Source organism: Larus michahellis, chromosome 6 (genome assembly GCF_964199755.1).
Source record: "Larus michahellis chromosome 6, bLarMic1.1, whole genome shotgun sequence".
Lineage (NCBI taxonomy): Eukaryota > Metazoa > Chordata > Aves > Charadriiformes > Laridae > Larus > Larus michahellis.
Genome location: NC_133901.1, coordinates 41,972,432 through 41,999,518, shown reverse-complemented (window position 1 = coordinate 41,999,518; position 27,087 = coordinate 41,972,432). Strand labels below are relative to the sequence as shown.

Sequence of the window (27,087 nt, the reverse complement as noted above, 5' to 3'; positions counted from 1 at the left end):
AATCTCTGGAATAATGAGTGTGGCAAACTGAGTCGTATTACAAAGGGGTTATTTGTATTAATATAACACCATACTGTGTTGTCATTGTTTTGCAGCACATCTATTACATATATCATCACTGCTTTTTCTTCGTGAGCAAGCCAATTATGTCTGGTTTTGCCACTCTGTCAGAGCCTCCTGGAATAAATTAAAATTACAGCTTTACATATGCAGTAGCTGCAGCTGAAAGTAATGATAATGACCCTGGGTGAATACAGAATTTCAAAATAATCTTAAACAAACGTACATATGCAGAGCTGCTGCTGCTTCATTTCTCCTTAATAAGCTAAATGTTTGAGTACATGATGTCTGAAACCCCACGGACAGGAGCTGGTAGCTGGGTGGAGCTGTGGGTTTTGACGCTGAGCTAAGAAGAAAATAGCCTGTGGGTACCTGAGCGCGGAAACCTCACTATTCCAGTTTTATTTCTCTGCTTTGTTTTTCAGTTACACGGCATGTCTCTCTGTGCATGCAAGTGCCTCAGAGACTTCCCTTCTGCCTAGCTGGGTGCACGTCTGCCTTCCATCATCTGTGTCTCATGACCGCTGACACTTGTGGCTTTTAACATATGGGTATGGGTTAAGAGGTGTCTTATACGGATAGTAGAGGGACTGACATGTAACCTGGTCAAAGCCAGAAGAGGAAATATCTGTCTGAGGCTGGGGCTTGACTCGGATTTTGAACCCCAGTCCTCATCACAAAATTGCCTTGTTTTTTTAAATACTTCTTTCACAGAAGGAAAATGTGATATTAACATTTATGTGTTGGTTTCATTCTCTCACCGAAAGATAATCCTTCATTTTGTCACCCAAAACAGAAACAAACAAACGAACCAGAAATGCACCATGACTGATGATTAAGACTATATTACTTTAAAAGCATTATTTTCTGCCTGTCTCCTGAGGCTTATTAAGAACTGCATTCACAGGCTTTTCATACTTGGCACAGTTATCAGCATCTGACCGGGAGGTATCGACACATTCACGGTAGTCCCTCGGTGTATGTGCCTGTCTCCCCATATTGGCTACATTTCTGAATTTTCAGTGCTTGATATTTAGGGTCAGGACCATCAGCCTTTTTCTTCTCTAGTCTAGTGTGGTTTTATTTGCATGTGTGGGATGCAGATGCAACTCATCACAGTTTTGGCATAGTTTTAGCATCAAATTTCTGCAGATATTCGGCCTTCCTTTTGGGGCATTTGAGTTTTAGCATCAAATTTCTGCAGATATTTGGCCTTCCTTTTGGGGCATTTGTCTCCCTTTTTGGCCTCACTGAAACTGCTTCATCAGCTTGGAACGCTTTTTATCAGTTTGAGAGGCTTCTCTTGAACTTTGTGATAAGATCAAGGAAATCACAAGTAAGACCAAGAAGCCACATTAGTGTCATTAAAAAAAAAATTTTCTCAAAAAACTCCCCTTTGGAAAATCCCAAGTATTGCAAGCCTGGCAGCTGAATAGTATTACCTTTGTATTAATTGTGTTTAGAGTGATGTAGGCAATTTCTTGACAGCATCAGCCAGTAGCTCCTTTCCAACACTCAGTGAGATGACTCTCAAATTTGATAATGTTAACTGACTCCAAACCTCCCAAGTAGTTTCATATTCTCTCAATCTGACTGCCCACGTGCTTTTATTAGAGCCCACTGTCAAAAGTCACAGAAAATAAGCTAGAAATAAATATTGATTACTCTGTAAATCATCCTGTCTGCATTTATATCTTGCCATAATTTCTCTCCACTTGATAAGGCCAAACTTCGTTAGTCCTGAGAGCGAGTCATAGTTTCTTGCAGGTGCGGTCATGCAGTGTTAGTCGTTCCCAGATAATTCTGGTGAGCATCTTTCACATCCACGCCAACGGTTGCCACGGTGGGCTCCTGCTGTCAGTCATAGGCCATTGAACCTGTCGTTCATGATCAGGTGCTTGGGACATATCAGAAACATGCCCTTCATTCACCCTTCCAGAACTCAAACTCCTTGGGGAAGAATGACATTTAAATTGGTATTTATGAATAAAATGATTTCCTGACCAGCAGCAATGTTTAGTTAGCTGTTTTCCTTAAGTTTGAGGAGGATAAGCCTGTGTTTATAATTCATTTTCCTGACGTGATTATTTTTTTCTTCCCTTGACTGATTAATTTCTTCAACTGATCTATTTGGAGTACAATATTAATATTGAAAATAGAATTATGAAGGTAGTAAAGGAAAACTATTTGATCTTCTGGCAACACAAGCGTATACATTTATCCAATATAGCTATATATGAAAAGTGAAGTTGAATTGGCATGAAACGTCTGCGATGTGACATGTTTATAATATTAACTAAGTTTTGCATATTAAGTAAAAAAAAAAAAGCAGGAATAAACCTTTGGTAACATGTCTGTCACAGACACTGAAGTATTAATTTTGGAGCTCATTCATTCAGCTCTCGAAGAGACCTAAGTGGAGCTAAGTGGAGCTGAAGCCAGAAACCTTTTGAAGAGAAGCAGTGAGGCCTCCTCGGGGGACTCTCCTTTGGGCAAGGCAAGTCTCTGTGCTAGAAAACTGGCACGCCAACCTCTACTATGGCTCCTGGTTTTTCTATCCAGATGCCAGGTCTGGTGCCTCTGTCATTCCCTAGCTCCAAGCCTCAATTTATTAATTTATAGTAATTTGTTTAATTTAATTCATTAATTTTTGTCATAGAGAAAAGCAAAAACAGAGAGCAGTTACAGCATCAGAGAGCTTGAAAATCTTTTGCAATGCTACATTACCATTTCACAATTAAGGTGACAAAGCCTCAGGAAATGAAAAAAAATGCAAGCTAACTAAGTGCTTAAAAATTATAACAAATGGCTCGTATTTAATGAGAATTATAGAACTAAAAATAAAGGAGAACACTGAGCTGACAAGGGAGAAAACATCATAACTTTTAAGGTATTTTTTTCTGGCTTTATTACCATTTATGCCTTTTTCACCATATTAATTTTCAGTAACTTATGCTGTTACTGAATTTTCCAGGAAAACAATAAAGGAAAAGAAAGATGAGGTTTACAGAATTTACAAATTCTGAAAGCGTGGCTTCTCAAATAAAGCTATCCCAAAATCTTCAGTTCTGGAAATCTTGCGATTCAAGGCAGTATTCTAGTATGTAATGACAAACTAATCTTTTCAAGGGTTTCTGATTTTTATCTTAGGGGTTTTTTAAAGCATTTGAAAAATCATTCATTCAGCATTAAGATAGTTTCATACAAAGCTTGACATTTAGGTATTTAGCTGCTCTTCATCTAATAAGACAAAGAAAAGTGAAGAACCTTTAAAAATGTGATTTTATTATTCCTCAGAGACAGAGTTGTTTTCCTTAACCTTTACAAACATTTTATTTTAACAACAAAAAGAAGGAATAATGTGAACTTCTGGGCTCTTGGAAGCCTTTAGAAAGTTTTCTCTGATCATAATAAGGCCAGAAAGTTGTCCTTAATGCTGAAAAAAGAGGTAGAAGTAGGCAAATGAAATCCCCACCCCTACCTCCTAAAAAAATACCCCAAGCATTTACTTCTCTACTTACTTCATCTTCTGGTGTAGATAACATGTGATGTCTGCGCGCAGAAATTGTGTTTCTTTTCCTTGATAATGAAAACTTTAGCAGAGTGAAACATAAGTTTATATTGTGAAATATAAGCAATTGCAAATCCACCATTTTCTAAGGAATGCTGTCCCAGGGCTGGACCGTGTGTAGTAGAAGAGGGCAATCCTGCTAGGCCAGCGGAGGGACACTCTCCAAACGACCTGGTCCCTCTGCTCTGGACCAGGAGATGTCTCTTCAGAGCATCCCATCTGTGGCCCTTCATGTTTACATCTTAAAAGAGCTAAGCTAAATATATAAGCACGATTAATTCCTCCTTTGAATTTTGTAACCTTTTGTGCACAAATGCTCCAAAGGAAGAGCCCGCTTCGTTCACAGATGCATTTTTCCTCTGCAAACAGTTAATGACTGCATGTTGCAAATACTGAACCTCCCTCCGCCTTTCCCTCTGGCTTGGCTAGTTATCCCAGTCACGTGATAGTTGTTCCCGTAGCAAGGCAGGATGGAACGCACTGAGGATGTGCTTGCAATCAAAAAATACAAATAAAATGTTGATGTATATATTCACTTGAAATGATCTGAAGAAAGCATTAGTATTTGGCAAAAGCTCAGAAAGATGCAAATGAGTCATGAGCATTTCTCCAAAGTCTTATTTAGGAAAATTTGTTCTAGCATTTGCTCAGTCCTAACCTGAGTTCTTTACTTTTTTCTTTTTTTGTAGTAAAGGCTTAGCAAACATATGGGTCCCAGATAACTAGAACGCCAACCTAGGAATCTGAATCAAAGCTAGCAGCATTTTTGAGAAAAGAAATAGTACAGGGTACCTAAAGAAATATTGTATAGGCTTCTAGGATTTAGCTTCCTTAGATACAGGTATTGTCCTACGTGGTGGCGGTTTGTGGCTCAGCAGAACTTTGCAGCAAGCGTTCATTGGCAGACAGCTGAGGAAAACCCAGCAGCGCGCAGCCGGACGTCTGTGCAAACGGAACCCACCCATAGAGGTTGAGCCCTTACCCCCGACAGGGGATAATATAAGAACACTTCTCACAGTCCACAAGAACTAGAAATAAATAAAATTATTAATTAAATCCATGTAATCCTCTGGCCTGTTATACCACAAATCCTTAATTTACCTAGCTACAGAGTTTATGAAAGAGCCTCAGTGTTACCATCAGCTTCATGCATTGTCTACTTCGCTGAATGAAGATCTTTAAAGGTCAGGTACGGCTGTTGGCAAGAAGGACTTAATGCAGCTGCAGGGGTTATCTGGTCCAGTATTGTGCGGTCCCTTTCTGCCACAAAATTTTATTTTTTTACTTATTGTCCATTGATTTTCTCTAACTCAAAATTATCTGATTAGAGGATGCAGATGAAAAATCAGTATTTTTTAAAAAAAAATAGTTTGTTTCTCTGGTGAGGAAGGTGATATCCCCGAGGTTTCTGGGAGCTTCATTGAGGGCTTGGTGGATTTGTGATGTAAATGAAATAGGAATTCATTACCGATTAGCAAAGGAGGTGCAACAAGCAGCTCAGCCCTGTAATTGTTGAACAGTTGTACTCCAGTTGAAATCAATAGGGGTTTAGCCTAAGATAGGGACAGAGGTTTGGGTTCGTCATCGAGTAACACTAATTCATTTCTAAATCCATGCAGAGATTAGCAAATCCAATGGTTCTTGACTAATGTAGAAGTGGTGTTAAATCAGGAGGCTAGGATCAAATCTGTAGTTGACACGAACTGGAATCAAGGGCGTTGGCGTTGACTTGTCGATTTACAGGTGAAAGCCAAGTTGCATAGCAGTGGATACCGCTGGAATAATAGTGTAATTCTCTGTGCTCCACCTGAACACCAGTGGCAAAAGATCAGGAGGGGTGGGTGGCAGGGACAGGCACCTTATATTCCTCTGTTCCCAGAGCCTCATTTTTAGTGTGAATCCCAGCATCTGAAAGGCTGCTGGTGTTGGGTTTGACCAATGTTTAAGCACACATTTATCTGTGGCCAATCAGGGATTACTGGAACACAAAAATTTCAGGTAGTCCCACTTCTTAGGCTGGAATCTTGCTGGCTGCCTAGTGAAATTACAGGTTTCTCTCAGACAGGGGAATTTCTCCAGTTCCAGGATTGTTGGGTTTTTCTAGGTGCTTTGCTGCTAGTTCTGCTGTATGTTACACTTGCACCAAATAACTACAACTGCAGATCATAGCTGTGCTTTATGAAATATAGAGAAATGATATAATGTAATACCTTTTTACTGGCAGTACAATGCTAGCTATTAAAATCCAGTCACACAGCATCCCAGGTGGTTGACTGTACCCTGCCAGTTTTGTTGCTTTCCAATTTGAGCACCTGGAATGGCACGCTGGGGTGATAAACAGCCCTTTGTAGGTCTTTGCTGCTTCAGGTTTTAAACACAACCTCTTCTGCTGTATTTCCTCACAGAAGCTAAAACACGCTGAGTAAGTTTTCCCAAAAGTCCTTTGAAGAAACCGCTCCGGGAGCCTTAGGCAACGCCTTCTCAGAAGATGGTGATGCATTTTCTGAAGACCAGCGTTACTTTCCCAAGCTCTGACCACAGAGAGACTTTTAGCAGATGACATGTCAAGATGACAGGCAGCTTATAGTTGGTCACACAACTGTTCAAAACACAAGTGAGCAGTCCCCTGCCCAGGGCTCACAGAGTGGGTCTGAGTGCAGTTCCAGTCTATAGTCTGTGCCATGTAGGTGACCCAGGGCCTCCTGCTGGGAAGGGGAGACTTCCTCACCACCACAACTCTTAGCCAGTAGATTTTGGCACTTGAAGCGACTACCCTGGAGTCAGCTAGGCTGTGCACGGTGTTTTACTGACAACTTCCTTAGAAAATGCACTGCAGCTAGATGAGACAGTGGCGAGCTGCTAGCTGGAATTTGGAGTCCCAACTCGCTTGTTCTCCTGCCGTATGCTTTTTGTCTGGGCTTGTGCAAGGTGAGCTAAGGGCTTGTGGGAGGTGCTGGTCCTTGGTGCCAGCTCCTGTTAGCTGAACCAGAGCCATCGGTTTACCCCCAAGGAAGATGAGATTGACAGCATCAGGGGCTTTTGCAGGCTGACATTGAGCTGGTGTTTTCTTCAGCATGTGTTGCTCAGCTGGAGGTGTTGGGCAGACCTTGAGGTTTTGCATAGCCACAGATGAAATCGAAGTGATATAATGAGTGAACAGCAACTCCTGTCACACAGAGGAACTGGAGTGGGGCCGGACGGGATTGGAGATTGCATTTGAACTGATTGTTCTGGTTTCTTCCTCCCTAGGACAAAGAAGTGAACCTGGAGCAGGTCCACAGGCGCATGAACAGTTTAATTGATGAAGACATAGCCCACAAGCAGATCTCTCCGGCGTCCATTGAAATCTCAGCCTTGGAGATTGGTGGCATGCAGCCAACTCAGACCCTGGAGCCGGTACGCGAATACCAGAACACGCAACTTTCTGTCACCACCTTTTTACCAGAACAGACAACTCATGGTGCCAGCAGGACACTCACAGCTGCCTCCGGCAGCAACCTGCCGCTGCCCCTGAGCAGCTCGGCCACCATGCCCTCCATACAGTGTAAACACAGGTCGCCAAATGGAGGACTATTTCGTCAGAGTCCCGTGAAAACCCCCATCCCAATGTCATTTCAGTCTGTGCCGGGGGGAGTCATTCCAGAAGCAATGGAGCCCTCGCATGGAACATCCATATGATGAAAACAAACAGTAAAACAACCAGCAGAGCTTTTTAATACAAAATTTAAAAGAAACAAACAAACAAAAAAAAAAACAAACCACAAAACAAACTCTTACATTTTTCTTGTATATACCTGTAAATAATGAAAGAATGAAGTGGGGTAAAAGTGTATTTTGAATATTCCCAATTTTCGAAGTCAGTAAAAAACAAAACAAAAACAAACAAAAATGTATGAATGACTTTGTAAATTTTGTTCTATATGAATAAAAAGGCAAACTACTTGTGATCGTTCTCAAGTGCCAAAGAAGACCAGTTACTGGGACTGAGGGCCGTACATTTTTTTTTCCGTGGATTTCAACATTTATTCCCTTACAGTTGTTTTGGTTTTTTTTTAAGAGAAAAAAATATTTCCCGTTTCTTGCTGGAAAAGTTTACCATGCTCAGATCTCTCCTTTCCCCAGAACCCTATTTTATAGTCAAAATGGCAGTTCACTCAGAGAATTTAACAGCTGGTATTAGCATAGCAGTAACAAATGTTTAAAATGTGAATTACAACTAAAATCCAACGAACAATAAACAGAAAAAAAAAAAAAAGAGAACTTTTTCCTTCTAACCACGATTTAAACTTCCACACAGTTTCTGAGTTTAAACACAGGCTTATTGAAGTGTGTTTTCACATGTCTGCTGTGCTGTGTGGCGCTTTTTATTTAACCTTCTGTGTTCTGTTATATATATAATATATATTATATATATATTATGTATATGACGTATATATTATATATATATATAAATGCTTTGATAAACAACAGGTTTCAGGTTAAGGGGAAAGCTTTTAAGAAAAACTGATCGGCTCTTTTTTTGTGTGTCTTCTGTACACGAATGAAAATGGGGGGGAACCCATGGCTGAAAGGAGGGAGGCAAGGAATAGCTTCAACGAGCAGGCAATAATGGCATTGCAGCGACTGTGCCCTCTGGTGCCATCTCTTTCTTTAAGATTTCAAGGAATTTGCTGCATAATGGATGCAGCACTCTCTGGAGAAGTCATATCCCTGAATGACAAGGCTAAGCTCATGACTATAAGCACAGCTTTGCTTTTTTTTCCCCCATTAATTTTGTAAAAGGAAATATTCTAATGGCCATGTTTATAGTCTTGGTAGAAATAGCTGTAAAACAACTTTTTTTTTTTTTTTCTCTGTGAAACACAATCAGAGGACAAACATAAACACATATTGTGAATTTAATGTCTTGTTCTGCAAATATTATCAGTGCAATTTCAAGTGACAAAAAAATCAGAACAAAACCAAAACACAGTTTCCTTCCCAAATAGTAGTTCAAATGCCCAATATAACTGATCCCAGCCCCCCACCGCCCACTATTGCTAATGGACCATCACTGTCTTTCAAAATCGGGATAATTTAGCGTCTTCTGGAATGTATCCCTATAGGTAGCTTGTAATTTCCCTTTGTAGCTGGATTTCTTCACTTTATTAGAACACTGCTATTTGGGAAAGGCCGTAGATCTCAGTGCCACAAAATCACTGCCTGCATTAAGGTGAAAAATTGTGTTTGAACAGAGGTAAAAATGCATTCACATCCCGAGACGGTCAGCAGGCAATCTGGGTCAGGCTTTTGGATAAATAAACATTTCATTGACTGCTCCAAATTTGATTTGCATAATCGCACAACAGGTATATTTATGGGATGATAAAAGTTCCCGAATTTTTACATTTCTAGTTAAAGCAGTAGGGGAGAAAAGTCAAACTGTGATACAAAACCAGCCTAATGGAAGAGCGTACTCAGCGTACTACTTTTTAAATGAGGACTATTGATGGTGAGCTTACAGAAGGAGTGCTCTTGCAGGGATTAATTTGTCTCTGTTGTCAAGCTGGTTCCTCATGAAGACAGTGTGATTTTGCAGCTTGGCACAAATTGCACTATTTGCTTCAAACTAATTAAAAATGAATAATGCTGTGGTCAGCTGACTAGATTTATCCTATTTAGAGACTTGGCTTTTTTTTCTTGGGATTTTTTTCTTTCTTCTTTCGTCATACTTTTTCTTATCATTATCTTAACAAACCTATGACCACAGGAAAAAAACAAGAGAGATTTCTCCCCCTGATTTTTCTCCACCTTCCGTGACTACTCTGATTCGTTTTGGCAGAAGTAGCTGCGCAGAAGGACTATGCACACCTAGGTATCTGTAACGATGCTTAGGAGAAAGCATGCAACTATTTGCATAGGAAAAAATCCCTCATTTTTACTACCAATTTAAGATTTTAGCAATCACGGAGGAACGTGCTCCAGAAGAGGTTCAAGGAAATGCTTGCGTAGCCAGAAGGGTACAATTTGAAAACTAGGGCTTGGATGGAGTTGGTGCTCCCTCCCTGGCAGTACCAGAGTGGGGAGTCCGTCGTCCTGAGCATCCTCTGGAGCACAGGTCGGGGAGCAGCTCACTGGGCCACCTTGGCAGCATGAGGCAATTGTCCAGCCACGTCCTGCACCGATGTTGTAGCAAAGCAGCTTGTCAGAGGTTGCCTGAGCTGTTCCCTTGCCGTTTCCCTACAAAGCACTTTATTTATTTCGTGCAGCAAAGCTCAGAGCAGGGGATTGAAACCCTCCTTTACTGAGGTGTCATTGTTTTCACACAACGTATTAGGTCTTTTTCTTATTATAGTCTAAGCCACTGTACTGAATAATTTAAACAGAACTGCCTTTGTACAATAAGTTGTGAATGCAGTATATTTTGGGGATTAGCTTTTAACATTCAGTGTTCTTCTCCTGGCTTAGTCTTGCCACATGCTATAAAGTTTGGAAGCGTGATTTAACTTGTAAACAACGTTGGATCTCACTGATTCTTACGCGTAAAATATGACTCGCCTGTTTGAGTGCTCTGCAGGATTACATCTAAAATGATCAAGACCTTGAAGAATCAAACCACGCAGTCCTCACTCTGAAAAGTATTTAAGCATGTGTGTCAGCCCTATAGAAAGCAGCTGCGTTATGCACAGGTTGAAGTGCTTTGCTGATTAATGATGGAGTTAAAATGCACGTCTCTAAATATATGGCTGATTTTAAGCAGGTGACTCCCTGGGACTATTCAGTTGCTTAAAGTTAACCGTCTTGAGTGCTTTGCTGCACCAGGGTCTATACTGTAAAAGTACGAATCCACAATGGATATGTCACCATCTAGTAATTATTTGTTTATATAAAAGTTAGCAAGTCATAGCTCGAGCCTGTCAACCATGACAGGAAGCTGTTAAATCTTTCATGTGGTGGTGGTTTGGTTTTAGATTATTTAAGCAAATCACCGGGTTCTCCTTGAACATAAACAATGTTTCTTTCCCCGTAACTTTCCGTTTTCAAAGTAAATGCAGAATGTATGATTTCCATATTCTGTCTCCTGTTTTATATTTATATCTTCATTTTGACAGATCAAAGCATTCACTTTCTATATAGTATGTATTCGCCACACACTCATGCATATAAATATACATGCGTGGTTACTCACAGAAGTGAGAAATGTAATTTCCATGTGAAGTAAATGAGCACAAGCTCAGAGCTCTCTCAGAGTTGTGCTTATTTACACCGTCTGCAGATTTGACCCTTCACTTTTAATATCTGGCAAGTTGAAGTAGGAAAACTGCAGAAATTCCTGAAAACTTTGAAGACCAAGCTGTGCCCTTGATTTTCCAATGGAACTTGCCCCGAGCGTGCTTAAGAAAAGGGAATAATGTGTGATCCCAAATACTCCAGCTCCTCCAGGATGTTTACATTGCAAAGGTGGTTGTACGTGAAATGGAAAACGAGTGCCTATACCTTTCTTTTATCGTGCTCTTTTGCTGATGAACTTTTGCAAAAATGACATCTGTGGCACAGCACTTGTAGTGCGTCTTGTTCTATCGATCCATTAGTTTAGAAATGACTTTATTTTCATACAAAAATGTGACGCTGTTTCTCCTATTTGCTTGCAATCCACAGGCAATCTGCTTGCAATCTGAAGAATGCATTGCTCTTATTTCTCAGTATGTCACGTTTTCCTATTGCAATGGAAAAAACAGTAATTGTGCTTTTTTTATTTCAGAGTTGAAACTTGATAGAACGTTTTTATGCTGAGTTACAACTACACATGTGCAATATTTGTCTTGCAAAGTGAAATTCCCAATATCTGCCTTGCTTTGATAACCATTGCTGCGCTGTAGATGAGTCTCAGCAAAACAACTCACTTTCTCTTAGTCTGCTGATAGAATAAAACACTTAAACCTGGGTTCTCACCTGTGTAAATCAGCATCCTTCCAGTGAAAGGGTCAGCCATACCGAATTTTAGTTGGTGAGGATTTGGCTCTTAATATTGGGCTTGAGAGCACTGCTTCCCATAAACTTGTATTCAACAACAGCTCTGAACAGGAAAATGTTTTGAGAGTCTCAAAAATGAAACAGAAAGGGGAACGTTTATTATTATTTTGAGCACTTGGCATGGATTTGAGTTTAAACTGTATGCTGAAATAATTGAGAGAACAATTTTTCTCTTAAAATCTGTTCAAATTTAGGCATACCTCTCCTCTAAGAAAGGTTAAAAGCCGTTGGCTTGGCGGCAAGCAGAGCATTCTTTTCAGAGAAAATCATGTTACTGGGCAGTACAGCAACCACAGTTGCTCAGACCTTTCTGTTTTCTTTTATTTTGCTTTGCTGACTTGAACTTATGTTGTGAGCAGCTAAAGAATAACATAGATCTAAATACAACACATTTAGGGGACCCTGCTGGAAATTTCCCAAAGAATCCACATCCTTTGGCAACCCTGGGAAAGGCAAGGAAAAAGTTAGAAGAAAACTCTGAGGAGAAGCAAAATTGAAGGTAAAAATGAACACGTGTGAAGGGGAGGGGGGGAGAAAAGGGTGATTACAACTCATAGTCCAGCAAAGCTGTATTACTCGAATGAGAAGCCTAGATTCCATCATACAAGCAGTGGCCTCAGTTAATTATTATTTTTCTAAATTTTTAGGAAACAAATAAAAACAGCATTTGTTCTACCAGAAACAGTTGTTATATTATTTGTTTGGCGATGCCAGCTTTTTTTTTTTTGGCTTGATTCTCACTCAGCTGGGGAAGATCGGCTTCAATCAGTGATTTGCACCTAAAGCAGCTGTGGGGCCGCTTGCTGGATAACCCTCCCAAAGGCTGTTTAGGTCCACAGCTGGGACCAGTCAGCCTCACTCAGCTACCCATAAACCTCTAACGTCTCTGGTTTGGGGTTAAAATCAAGACTTAGCAGTATCTGCTGTATGTGTCTCTGGATTTTTGGATAAGGATGTTGCTTTGCTGATGTTCGTATTGGAGGGAAGCGGCAGAGAAGTGTTGTCTCTCCGAGCTTACAAGGTAATTAAAAACAGAAGCAAGTAATGTGAAGTGCTTCAGTCTCTCACTGAGTTTTATTTTCTGTGAAGTTTACTGCCAGGTTTATTAAAGGGAATTTTTAAAAAAATTTTTTTTTTAACTGCCTACTTACAGCGTGTTACTTAAATGACTTTCTTTTTTTTCACTATTTAAATTGATATCAGATAGCTTGCTTAGAAACTGGTTAGTGCTGGTAGCACCTTCATGTCATGTTGTAATGGAGCACCACCTCAAGGAAGTTGTTCTGTCTTTATTTTTATTTCTTTTCTTCTGAGTCTCGTTAGAAGGTGTCTCATCTCTCAGTAACCGCTCAGTTCTTTTGTTATAGTTATAAAGCCCTGTAGTTTTGAGGGTATCAAGGTTTCTATCTGTTTTGCCCCCTATATAATGTAAGAGGGAGAAAATAAGTCCTTACAATTGTAGATAGACAGAGATATGTAAAGTAGCTGGATAGGGATAAAACTTGGGGGGGGGGAGAAATATATTTGCACCTCTTGCCAAAGCTTCAATTGCTTGAATAACTGGCTGGGACAGAAAACGATTTCTGAATGATATGTTACATGTGATTGACTGCACCGTAGAAATCATCTGAAGCGTTTCCAGGTAGGAAACCACAAATCACAGCTCAATGTGCCCCCAGGTTGCTTTCACAAGAAAGAATGCCTTTTTTTTTTTCTTTATTAATTGTTTTGTTATAATGTCATAACTGAAGCTGGATGTGAAGGGATATGGAACCAGAGGGTTTAAAACAGCTTTAGTTAATTATCAGACTACTTTCAGACTCTGATTCTAAAAAGTCACTCATTCATTAAAGGAAATATCTTTGAGATTTTCTGTATTTCAATTTCTTCTTGATTTCTTTCCCTCTCGTGAAATGTACGTGTTTGTTTTCTGATGGAATTATTTTCAAAGTGGTTAAGTATAGCACAAAGGAGCCCAGCACTTCAGGTTAGCATTGCAGCTGAAAGAGCATGCAACCACAACGATGAACTGTGAAGAAGAGAGATCCCAGACTTAAGTATTTTTTGCTATATATCAGCAGAAAAAAAGTTGACTTCTGTTTAATGTACTTTTTATATGATTTATATTGGATCAATACCATCAGATTAAATACTTACCAGAAGTAAAATATTCCAGCCCACCAAAGTGCTGAAATGCATATTTGCAAATAAATCTAAGCAGACACCGGTAACGTTTCCCTGTCTTATATAGAAAGCATCATTTTAATCTGCTGCAGTGGGTATACTTATTGGTTAAAATCTAAAGGACATAACTCAGGCATTTGGCAGCGCTGCCCTGCAACCGGGCTCGTTGTGCCAAGTGCTCGTGACGTGGTGTAGCGTCCCACGGCCATCAGCAGCCACACCAGCAGCACAGGGAAACGGGGATGAGCTTAGACTTGGGAACTACTTCTTCATCCCAAGACAGAGAGTTCTCACCCATGAATAAATCTGGGATGACAGTAGGTGGAAATCTTTACCTGCAGTTGCAGACCCTTTTCTATCTTGGTACATCAGCACGGATCCCAGAGGACGGAGCTCTGCCCTGGTTGCTGGCCATCGCCCCCGGCAGAAGGAGCAAGCTGAAGGGCAGCAGAAGGGACACCTCCTCTGGGTGAAGGAGAGGGACGTGTCCATGTGTCCATCAGGGTGCTGCTTTCCAGTGTCACCATGTTGCCGCTGCTGGGTGGATAATGTGTATAGGAGAAACCCTCCTGAACAGCAGTGGGCGCAGGCAGATACAGCGTTCACAAGCTGTTGAAAATGAGTAGTTCCTGCATTTCAGCTGCTATTTAAGAGCTGGCCAGGAAAATACATTGCAGTATTTTTCTTGATTCTAAAGCCAGCTTGAATAATTATGGGGAGAACCAATTTTTGGGAGGGTGCTTCAGTTATGGGAGCTTTCAACTTGCAGAACCAGCATGCCCGCAGCTCGGCACGCATCCTTGGGGGGCACCCCGAGATGATGGCAAAGCAAATGTGGAGTGGGGCATCTGTCGGCGTTTGCTGTGAGCTGCCTGGAGAGTTTGTACCTGCTGCATTGGTGATGGAGGAGGAGTGGAGGAGAGCCCCAGAACGTCAGCGGGAGGGGGATCTGCTGGGGAAGGGGGATGTGGGTGCACCCTGGAGAGCAGGGGTAGCAGCTGGGGGGGGGGGGGGGCGAGGGTCTCCATAGAGGAATCCTGATGGTGTAGACAAGGCGCTGAGGTAGGAATTACCCCTCAGCAAGGGTTGGTGAGGCTTGGAAGTAAAACGGGGAAAATGCTGTGTCAGAGTATGAATACCCACCAGGGTATGAACCGCGGACAAGGAGGTTGCTGGATGCCACCGTCATTATTTGCATAAAAGCTTCCTAAAATCCACGTGGTGGTAAATGGGGAAACTTGGGTCAGGCTGGTCCTGGCACATGGAGAGAACAAATAGCGATGGTGTCGGGCTGTGAGCTGCCGTTTCAGGTCTGTGCGGTTTAATTTCCCCCTCTGTTCTGTGTCGGTAGATGGGCTCGCTCGTCTCTTCTGGGCTGTGATTAGTTGTGCAACATTTACCCAACTCTTTGACAGGGGGAATGTGCTTTTTACAGCACAAGAACAGTTTCCTCTTGTGTATTTGCATTCCTGGCTTTGTCTTGTCATTCATGTCAAAATGTCAAGCAGAGAAACATATGCTTTCAAATGGAGTTTCTGCAAACCATTTGGATCAATGAGGACTGTCTGTCTGCGTATTTGTAACATCTGCCACGGAGGAATATGAAGCTCTATCAATTCAGTGGCTTCGTAAACCATATTTTACTCCAGACTGTAGCTTGTTTACATTCAGTGACAGGAAAAAAATCAGTGCTCTGGGCACTGCAGAGGTCTGTGGTAAAGCAAGCCCTGCTTTTTGGAAAGTAGATGTTTCATCTTTTGCATGCAGCAAATGCAGGCCATCCTGACGCGCTGGGGTATCAATCCTGTCACTCTCAGCTCCTGACAGCTTCATGCAGCTGCTGATCATCCCTGTTCTGCTCCAAAGGCCGGTGCGGGTGATAACTTTGATTATTCTGAGACAGCACCTGAAAAACTGCCAGGGTACCAGGAGGGGAAACCACCCACCGTGGACAGCAAGAGGGGTGTCGGGTGGGGGGAGTGTCTGGCCACAGTCCATGGGGGCCATGAAGGTGGAGGCCCCCCCATGCTCTGCCTGGTGGCATTTGGAGGATGAGGCACACCTCTAAGGGCTGAAGGATCGCTGCCAGAAAAGGCTGGTGGAGCAGAGTGATGGGAGAGAGATCTCAAAAATAGGGAGAGACAGTATGGGAGTGTGTGGGGGGGTTAACAGCTTCCTTGGCCCCGGAGCAAAGTTCCTGAAGTGGTGTAGGCACATCGCCCTGAGACCATGAGGCTGTGAAAGAAGCATCCTACAGCGCTGGCCTGGATGTTAAACAGCGGTTGGGCAGGTCCCGGGCCTTTAGTTGTAAAGCCTGCTTAGTTCCACAGCATTAATTGCCATGAAAAGTGTATTAAGTGCACGCAAAATGTAAAGTGTTGAATTAGACCATCAATTTAATTATTCTTTATCACTTTAATCCCTTTGCCTGCGTGGCTTGTGAAAAGGAAGCACTTCTCTGCCATTTGGGGAGGAATCGCGGGAGGCGGCAGCAGCCCCTTGGGATGGAAGGAGAGCAATCGGGGAAAGCTGTCGCGCCTGGGTTGGAGGCAGCTTCTGTTTGGGAGAGGCAGAGTCCAGCTTCAGCCGGATTAGTGGATAGGCAGGGAGTCAGAGGGAGGGAGCGATGGAGGAGACGGGCTTGGCCAGGGTGCGCTGAGCCTGGCTTGTAAATCCAGGGCGGGTGGAAGGAGGCACAAGGTGCGCAGTGCCAGCGGCCAGAAATCTCCCTGCTTTTGAACTGACTGGCGTCTTGGGTTTTAGTTTTTCCTGAGGGTGGGGAATGGAAAGTAGTTCTGCTGTGCCACCAGGGCCGTGTCGGTAGCCTGTGTGGGGGCTGGCTGGTGCCTCGAGCGGCACCGCTGCCGGGGTGGGCTCAAGATGAGACGCTTCGGGGCTGGCAGTGGGGTCACTTCACCAGTTGTGACTTTGTCTTTCTGGCTTGACCTTAAACTGTTATAAACAGGCATTAAGAAGAGGTGATAGTTTTAAAAAAAAAAAAAAAAAAAAAAGTTATATTTCAGTAAAGCCTAAGGGAAAATTCTAGCTTTTTCCTCACCAATAAAGTGCTTATTTTCTCAAAGACAAAAGCTATTGTATATGTGGGATTTGATGAGCAGATAAGATAATAATGAATTAAGAAAAAAAAAATAATAATAAAAAAAGTCTTGCTCTGAAGTTTCTCATGCTTCTAGAGTTCTTCTGCATTGGAATATATTCAAAATTTTCTTGAGTTGAATTTCGATCAAAGCTTACATTGGAACTGAGGGTCTGTAATTCATCTATGTGGGAAATGCATAGAATTTTGTGTTCAAATTAGCTAGTCAGTATTACACAAATACCACAAAGGTCAAAATGACTACTCAGTGAGTTGCAAATTAAGAGTATTCATAGTTATTAAAGACAGAAATATTAAAATTGCATTTTGCTTTTGTTTGTAAAAGAAGTAATTAATTGGAAATAATTAGCATTAAATTACCTGTTTTTAGTTATGATGGGTTTATTAAGTCATTATTGAGAGATTGAATGGTGGCACATGTTGATTATGTTTAGATGTCACTCGTCTTTGTTTTTTCAAGCACTGGAGAGAAATAGCTCAAGTCTTCTGACAGCCCAAAAAAAAAAAAGGTAAAATTGATGCTATGATTGAGTCTAAGACATTTAAAGTCTCCAAACTATTAAACTTTAGTGAGACTTATAAGCTTAACTCCACAGAACCCCTTTGATAGTCCCTGATCAAAGTAGAATTCAGCTCAACATGATTTTGTGTGTGTCATGTCAGATGTATGGATTGCGATTTCAAAGCTGTTTCACTATTTTGGATGATTGATTCAAACCCATACCCTAATATTTGTGGAAGGGTTTGGGGTTTTTTTTTTTTGTTTGCTTTGTTCTGTAGTTTTTTGTTTGTTTTTTTTAACTTTGATCATTTTTGAAACTTTCATTATTTTTGAATATGTTTCCATCTTAATAATTGAAAAACTTCAGACAGCAAGTTTTGTGTTCTTCTGCCAGGAGAGCAGAACGCCGAGAGGAGGGACTTCACGTTGCGGTTCTTAACTGAGACACCCAAAGCACCTGCCACTTTCTTCTGCCTCTGGGCAGAGCCTTATGCTGTGGGGTCTGTGGTCATCAGCTGGGATCCTTTCTGTTGCGGCCCCACAGATAATGTAGAAATGGATGTGTACTTGTGGAATTCTGAGGATGTAAAAACGTTTCAGATTCATCAAATCTTCAAATACTTAATATTTATTAGATATCTTATATTAAATATATTTATATTTATTAGACATCCCGTATAACCCACCTTTGTGGGTCGTATAGACTTTTAAGTCCCATGAGAGAATCCAACTGTTCAAAAATAAAAGCAATACAGGAGTCTTTCAGCACTGTAAACAGATATTACTTCACGCCTAATGTTGTATAGAGAAAGAAAGTACATTTCGAGGACTATTAATGCAGAGACTATTAAATAAACTGCAAGTAAATTTTGCTTATATTCTATTCATGCTAATGTTGTTTGTATTTTTCCAGGTTTTTTTGTTAATTTAGTTCAGTAATTCATGCGGCATCTGCTGTCATATATATTTTTTTTAAAAGAGATGATATTTCTTAGCTTGTAAACACAAAGGCAGTGTTACCTCTTGCAATGGGAGTAGGATGGAATATTTATTTTTACCTGTATTTGCTGTATTACAGCTCTCATTCAAAGTGCGATAATTTTAAAAGCACAAAGAATTATCTTGTGTAAGTGAATCAATCTGTCTGAAAAACTGAAAGCATTTTTGAGGAACTGGGCACAAAATAGCCAGCTTCTTCCTGGCTGAAAACCTTGAAATTAAAATGTTTTGCTCCTCTCTTCAGGTAGATTTTTATTTTTGCTGTGAAGTGTGTTTGTCTCTTTTTTGTTCTTCTCAGAGGGGAAGAGATAAAATGTGGAATGTTTCTCTGCTTTCCCTTTGCACGTTTACCTTTAAGGTTGCAGTAAAACATGTGGTATGTAGGTTTTGGTGGGGGTGGGTGGTGGGTTTGTATGGGTTGGGGTTTTTCATTGTTTTTTTTTCGTGGGTTGTGTGGGTTTTTTAGTTGGTGAGGTGAAGAGTAATGCCCAAAAGAAAGAGGTCGCAAGGCCTTAGCCTCAACACCAGGGCATTACTTGCTGTCTAGCAGAATCTTGTATTCCCAGCTGTCATCCTCGTGGCTGAATCATAATCTGTTCTTCTAATTCCAACTTCCAGGAGAACCGAAAATTTTCATCTATTGCTGTGGCTGGCATAAAGAAGGCTAACTTTCTGTGAAATGTCATCTATCGTGCAGTGCCTAATTATGTCGCCTCGAGGCTTGACCCCTCTTCGCTGTGACAGGCACACTTAGCAATTTTCTCAGATTTCCAAACCAGAATAATATTAATAAAAAAAAAAAAAAGGGATCTGGTTATAATTGAAGGAAAAGGAAAGGAGTGGGAAAGAGAAGCATTCAACTCGTCCCACTGTGCCGGTGTAACTATATTCCTACACACCAGGCGTGACGCCTTACTGAGGCTGCAAGTGTATAATGACTTTTTTTGTAAGTAAGATTTGCTGGAGCTGAAAGTCTGTCTTGTTGCCTCAGGAAGACGAGATTTTTAACTAGTCTTTTTCTTTTGTCCTTCCCATGTGCTTCAACAGTCCTAACTGCAGATATCTTATCAATGCTTTCTAATTGCTCCTGCGTTTGAGACTTGTCTACATGAAAACTCTTTTCCTTCCCGAAGGACTGGTTCACTCCACGCTTGACATGGCTCACAAATGATATTTCCTCCACTGGACTCACCTATTTTTTTTTTTTTTTTCATGGAGTAACTTGTGAACTCAGGAGTAACTCTTCTTGCTGGCTCGGGTAGGTTTGTGCAGCTGAGGGAGAGGGAAGAGGTGGTGGGGCGGGAATCGGCAGTCAATGAAAAGTAAAATCCTTTCAAAATCTGAATTCCTATATCTGACATTAATTCTGTTTAGCTAGTAAAGATTTAAAACTTTGTCCCTTGAATGCAATATATAGCAGATTTATGTTAAAATAATCACCAGTGTGAGCAAGAAGACTTCTCAGCTTGGCCTATATTTGTCCTTGAGGCTGGCTTCGTTACCCGCTGTACCGACTGCTTTTCTGCATTTCCCTGGTGCCTCTTGCCGGAGCCTGCCCAGGGGCAGAGCACAGATTTGCCCCCACGCATCGCATGGGGTCAGCGCTGGAAAAAGTGGTAAGCTAAGTAAGTTGTCAGGCTTCAAGACACAGCAATTGCTGCTGTATTTTCTTTTTTTTTTTCTTACTCTTTTTTTTTTTTTTTTTTTTTTCCTGTTAGTAAGTTCTTTTTTTCCTCTTAGTAAGTTACCTTTGCAGCCGTCACACAGTAGCCTTTATTTTGAAGGCCACCGCTGGCAAACTGAGTCCAGGGCTGGGAACGTGGGGGTGCCTGAGCAGAGGCTCGGCCCCAGCTGGAACTCTGCAGGACCAGCTCGTGCTCGCCACCCACCGCCCCAGGCAGACACACGCCTCCCCAGCCCCGCAAGAGAAGCATTCGTGTCTGGTTTCCACCGAGCCTCCATGTTTCATGTTCCTCACAGCCTCTCCTTTAGGCACTATGAGCCTATCTTTGGCCCTGCGGATGCGGAGGAGATTTACAATTGTGTTGGGGCATCCAAAATTGATCCCATCAGTGAACACTTTAATATTCAGCCTGCTACAGAGGATGGGCAGTCAGCTCCCATTATCTTTTGAGGAGAGAAGCATGGTGTGAATCTTAGTCTACCATCCATAACCGAGCTTCTCTAACTTTCTTCTGCTTTTTAGATTTTATTGTAGGTGATTAGAAGGTGAATAAAGCCACAGGTTGGGTACAGGTCTCTGTGTTAGTGAGTACACGTGCAATGTAACTCAGTCTTGTTTGCACATGTGGGTTTGTTCTATACCGGGTAGCTCAATTTGCATGTACGAAATGCCTAAATCTTAGTCGTGCGACTCTTTTTAATTGTTTGGCTTTTACATGTAAATTGGTTCTGTGTCAGCCAAATACTACCTTAATTGGAAAACAAAATATGCATCCTGGCACCTAATGTTTCCATTAGCTTGTTTAAATAGTCTGCAGATTTGGAGTTGGGCCAGATTGTTTATTCAGAGTGTATTTTTAATTGGATTATTGGTACGTAATAATTGATATATCACTGATCCATTATTAAAGTATAGACGTGTTTGAAAGTGTTCTGACACATCCCAGAGGAGTTTAATTGAAATGTTTACTCCTATACAGCAGTATAGGCCTTTCTTCTTTCCATGCTAAATAATAAAAACCAAATGGTTTGATGGTATATTTAATATATACCTCTTCTGTCAAAAAAAGATTTATTTTCGTTCCTATTTGAGGTGTATCTGTGCGGGTTGGGTTTTTTTTTTTTCATGTATAAAGCAAGCCATTGTTTTCCTCTAAACCTTAAGAATGGATATCCTCATTTTTGAAGTAGGAAATTGAAATAAGGACACCTTTTAGTCAGAAAGCTGAGAAATATTTTTTTTCTTGGAGTGCACTTCCTTTGAAAACAGACCAATTGTTTCCACTTTTGTGTTTTTAATCTTTTAGTCAAGTGTAAAGAGAGAAGTTGCTAAAAGATGAATCCATTCTCAGTCCAAGAAACGCTCTCTTGCTATTGCTTAACACCCGAGTAGCACTAAGAAGTACTTTTGAGGAACAGCTTCAAATGATTCTTGAAAATGCACCTTTATTATGCCAACTGGATCATCCTTTGTGACCCTTTCAAAAGGAGAATGGATTTAAGAAGCCTGGCTTTCCCCTTCTGAAAAGGCACAGCATGGGGTTAGTGTGGGGTCTTTTTGCCTGCCCACCACGCCCCCTACACAGGCTTGTTCTTGTACAAACCCTGCTGCATGGGCTCTACCTGCTAATTTGGGAGGAGGGCACTGGAAAAAAGAGCGAGACCTGAGCGTTGCCCTGCTCACCTGTGGCTTCCCTGGCAGCTTGTGGGGGAGCCACCTCCGAGGCGGCTCGGTGCTTGCCGAGCTGCAGGGCTGAGAGCGCAGGAAGGGTCTGAGCTGCCGGATCCGCTCCGGCCCCAGCAGAGCTCAGTCCCATGGGAGCCGCACCGGCTCATGTCCGCCCCTGTCGTCCCGTTACGCGCTCCTGGTCATGCTTGTCTCTGGTCGACATTAAGGCACAACTGGTGGGCCTGAAGTCTATGCAGAAAGTTGCTGGTGAAGAATAAATGAATAACAAACAGAAATATATAGGATGGGACTCTCCTTACTCAATCCAGTCATACATCGCTGTGAGTCCATCGCTTTATTCTCAGCCTTTTCCTGGCTGTAGGTGTCTCCCACCCCATAAAACTTCTGCCTATGCTCAGTTACCATCCTTTGAACCAGCTGTCTTAGTGGATCCTTTGGAGCTTTCTGGTCCAAAGGACTTGCCAGCTCAGACCCGAGCTGGTCTTTCTGGGAGAGGCAGCTCCTTTCTCAAATCCCTTTTCTCTGTGTTCTTGTCTGGAAGGAAGTAATCATGCCCTGTCACTCAGAGCTGCTCTGTACTTTGGAGAGAGTAATGACATTTCTCCACACTTCTCTTCTTGAGTGATGTGCTGAATACTTTTTTTTTTTTTTCAGTAAAGTTCATGATAAAGCTAAAACTGTTTTAAGCAGGCATTGGTTTCCAGTAGCTGTTACTTGCCCAGCCAGAATCCGAGGGGTTTGTGGTGGTGGTGTCAGTGTTTTTTTGTAAGCAACTGTATAAAAGTGTCAGCCCAGTTAAAGTCCCTACAGCAGACTTTGGTAGCTCTTCTCCCAAAGCGATGAGGCAAATGTGTGCTGAGGACTGGAGCCCAAGGGAACAGCAGTGTTGCATGTTCTCCCCAGAGCAGCATTTAAACCCCAAACCAAAGTCTGGAAGTTAGTCACACAACTTTGAGCTAAAGGTCAGCCTGTGTAACTGGGGAGAAAGTGGATTTGTTTCGCATGACTTCAGTGGCTGTTACGTTGACGTTTATCTGTATGCTTTTAAAAAGAAAAGGGAAAAGGACAAAAAAAACAGAAAAAGGAACATGCTGTCTTACTGCTAGATGGAGGTCCCCCTCAGGAGCATGGAAGGGTAATGATCCTTCTGTGTTCCTGTGAGTTTCCAGCTGGGATCTGAACCACACCTCCCTTTGCATTGCTGAGCCAAGAGTGACCAAGGATACTGAGGCAGAGAAAATGGCATGCAGCCTGTCTGTCCCTCGCCAGTCTCTTGTGGAAGGAATTTTTTTCAGATGCCATGGAAAATTTGAGAAGGCTAGAAAGTGGCTTTGTTGTCCTTTTAAGCTTCTTCCCCTTCCTACCTTGCCTATCTGGCAAACATTTTAGCTATCGACACCAACTGTGTGTCTAGATCCTTTCGTCATTTTCTTTGTTAATCTGAAATCTTAAATGTTCTGTGGGTTTAGGGTAAACCCTTTGTTTCCAGTTCCTGTTTTTGTTTGTACAAGTATCTAATCAGAGGAATGAAGGCTCTTTTCTTTAATGACACCTATTGATGAAGACTTGCTGCCCCTGCCTGTAGAGCGGTATTTCTGATGGGAGGAAAACAAAACATTTTTAGTCAAATATAATGACAAGTTCATTCCAGAATATCAGAAATTACCCTCTGCAGTATTGCCTCCCTTGCTTACCAAAGTCACCAGATTCTTCCAGTTTGAGGCATGTCCAAAACACCTACCCTGCTGTAAAGGTTAGTTATGGAGGAGCTGGAGCTGGGGACCATCTCCCACTCAGAATAAAAAACCAAAATGCTACCTCCATAGCTTATTAGCTCCTATATCCCGCCCTGTCCGGGCCAGGATAAAGTGTCATTGCCCTCTCTGTCTTGGTTTGACTCAAGTTTCCTTCAGCTAGAAATAGTTGATAGCCCTTGCCTTCTCTATCCCAGCACAGCTCTCTGACAGTGGAAGCCGCCTGTCTGTACACCGAGCACCCACGGGTACCAACTACTCAGTCATGTCTCAAAGTAGGAAACCCTTTCCCTGTTTGAGATGACAGGTCAACCACTGCCGCTGTGGTTCTTGCAGTCACAATAATCAGTATGGGCATCACAATTAGAATACAGCAAAGGTGACCCTCCTGGTCTCTACTATAGAAGCTGACTGTTAATGGAGAGAGATAAAGACATATACATGTTGTTTTTTGGGTTTTTTTTAAATATATATTTTCAGAGTGATCTTGCTGAACAGATTTCGAGGTTGACTGTGAAATATGGGCTTTTATAGCCTTCACAGCCACAATCAGGGTACTTCCACAGGGTGAGAACTGTAAGAAAATACAGCCATCCCAGGCATACAGATAACCAGCACAGTTTTATGAGTTATCAAGGTTCTTAAACGTGAAAAAAACCCCGCAATTTCTGTGTAGAAGGAGCAAAAATACCCTGGAGGATAGTACAAATAGAAGTTTCAGCTCTTACCTCAGAAGGTGAAAGAATGAAAATGTATCTGATGTAGGTTTTGTTCACGTATGGCATGGACTCACCTACTCTTTTATCTGTTATAGTGCCAATGGTCAACTTGAATCCTGGGTTGTTTAAGAATAGGTAAAGCCTCAGCAGCAACATCTCTAATTCAACTTGGTATTTCTGGAAGGAATTATCTTTTTTGCAAGAAACTTATTTCCTGGAGAAGGGAGCAATTAATACCTAGTACTCTACTTATACATCCAGATATTAGTATTCTTATCATAATAATGCACGAGCAATTTAGGATTTAAGAAAAGAAAAATCACACCAGGGTGATGCAGAAGAACAGATACAGTCAATAGTGAGAGTAAGGCCACAAGAATGTTTTGGAAATGTAGGGACAAAAGACAGGATGGTTTTCTTTCCTGCAGAAAAATTTACCAACTCTCTGCCTTTATCAATCACGTATTTCCTCCAGAAGAAAAGAGACTCCCAACAGGCTCTCTGGAAGCCTCTATGCCTCTCCTTCATCCAGGATTTACAGTCCTTGGTAGATTACCAGCACCAGTGTGCTGTTTCTTAAATGAATCTTAAAGGGCTCATTTCCTTAGTTATATTCCCGTTTTATTTAATTACACTTCCTGAAGAGAAGCCATTCTATTTTATGTCTAACCCTGCTGCCTGCATGGGAAGTGAGAGGTAGGATAGAGCTAGTGAAAATCTATTGCAATTAAGCCTTTTGTGGCAGTAATGAAGCTGTGACCATACACCATGATATCTGGAAAATACGTTTCTCCAACATTGTTTTATTTGCTCTTGTTCTTTGAAGACTTCAAGCAAAGCGTTTTATAACAAGTATTTATTTAAAATTTTAGCTTTAGAAAGTAATCCTTTTTTTTTTTTTTAAGGTTTTACTTGCTGCAAAATTTCCTCTGGTTCTAACTCCTTTGTCTGGAAAGCTTGAAATTAGTACTGTTTAACGGAAAGAAATCTTTCCCTGAATCTGAAGGGGGAATTTAGTGTTTACTCTGAGAGAGACTGTTTTTAACCTTTTATTGCAAGTAAGCAGGCAGGTTAGAGGGAATTTAACAGATCTTTTAGATGCATCACCTCCAGGTTCCCAGGATACAGACCCCCTCTGTCTGAATAGGTGAGGGAAAGTGGAATTTTTTCATGGTGTTTCTGAAATGCCCATTATGAATTGTGCAACTGTTTTGTCCCTCCTTAAGGTGGTAGCGTGGCCCTCTCTGTGCATGTTTGGGGAATTACTGCTTCCCTTCTTTCTTAAGTGTGTCTCAGCTGGGATACAAAGCCAAGCTTAGTGCAATAAGCCTGTTAGGGTTGCATCTTTTTAGCCAGGTCAAAGGATTGATGACCATCACTATGTGTTGCTGCTGTTATACATAGAAGTGGTTGAGAACTGGAGGTAAAAAGATGAAACTGGTTGCATAGCTGTAGCAGTCGATATCAAAGAGTAAAAGACAAAAGAAATGATGAAACCATGGTCTTTACCAGTCTGATAGCTTCTCCGCAGCCTCCCCACCAGCGCATGCTCTTGCTTAATCTCAGCCCTAACAGGTATCGATCAACAAAATTACTTTTCAAGGTCATCGCTCCGGACAGAGCCTTGCACTGGAGATAAGCAGCACCTGCTCCGCAGGTGGAGCGATGCCCAAGACAGCCTGTGAGGATGCCTCCTCCAGCAGCCGTGGAGGCTGTGACCTGCCTTGATGATGCCGGAGACTCCTGAGGGTTGTTCGGATCACCCAAATGCTGCCTGAGAGCAGCGCAACCCTGTGGCTTTGTTAATTTGAGCTGCATGGAGTAACCCAAGCTTTGTCTGAATTTAAAGGGATGATTTTGACCTTTTTTTGTGAGGGTATTTTTTTGTCTGTGTTTATTTTTAATGTGAGATTCTGAGGGTGGTTTTTTCTTACTGTACATGAACTACTTGATCTTTCAGTTCATAGTCAAAAGATTTTCATTTTAAAGTTTCACGAGTTCAGCGAAGAATCTTTAAAATGAATGGTGTCTCTGTGAAGTTTCTCTGTGGATAAACTGAGTGAGTTTAATTGCTACTGGAAGACTTCCTCCCCCAATTAAAATAGGGGGTGAATCTAATTTTCTTGGAATGCAAAGTATTGGGAAAACTATTACAAAAGATGTTAGTTTGTTCTTGTATTGAGAGTTAACAATGGGACTGGAAAAACCCAAACCCAACTTTGGTGAAATATTTTCTGTCCCGTAAATATTACTTAATTCCTTCCAAATGACAAAATGCCTTCATCATCGAGGGCAGCTGACCTGCATGGGAGCAGACACTGGAGTGATTTTTGGCTACAATAGATTGAAAAGCTGCTTCCTTGAATAATGATAGCAAAAACCTCAGAACTTAGTTACAAAAGGTTAAGGTTTGGGAGTCACCCAAGCACACTATTTTGGGATACTGTAAAATTTGGAGCGTAAAGTAATTTTTTGTTTTCCCTGGAAAACCACAGTGATGTCCCCAACCTTTGCACTGAAAACATTCTGAAGTGAGGCCGAGCTGCTTAAATTCTCTCTCTGTTGGGTGAGCTGAGCTGGGTGTATAATGAAAAGACAAAGAAGTAACCCAATGGAGAGCGTCTTTTGTAAACTCCGATTGCTTCATATGGCAGTGAGAGACCCAATAGGCGCCAGGGAGATCCTTCAATGTTACGTTATTTTTGGTGCAAAGGGATGGCAAAAAATGAAGGTGTACCAAATTCAACCTCTTACAGAAACCATCCTATTAGCTTTTTGGGTTGGATCTGGGCTT

At 41.6% G+C, this 27,087-nt stretch overlaps 1 protein-coding gene across 11 annotated transcripts in view; it reads left to right on the top strand.

The window, feature by feature from the left end:
• Nucleotides 1-27,087, top strand: part of GRID1 (glutamate ionotropic receptor delta type subunit 1) — a 587,031-nt gene that overhangs the window by 552,428 nt on the left and 7,516 nt on the right. For 4 of the 11 annotated variants that reach the window (XM_074590687.1, XM_074590679.1, XM_074590691.1 and 1 more), the window contains 2 exons: nucleotides 6,881-12,665; nucleotides 18,746-20,509. In XM_074590687.1, the coding sequence (XP_074446788.1) occupies nucleotides 6,881-7,309 (429 nt within the window). In that variant the 3' untranslated portion in view covers nucleotides 7,310-12,665; nucleotides 18,746-20,509. Of the gene's footprint in view, nucleotides 1-6,880; nucleotides 13,867-18,745; nucleotides 20,510-21,437; nucleotides 22,748-27,087 lie in introns of those variants that run through there. The other 7 variants (XM_074590680.1, XM_074590682.1, XM_074590681.1 and 4 more) reach the window with 7 other exon arrangements.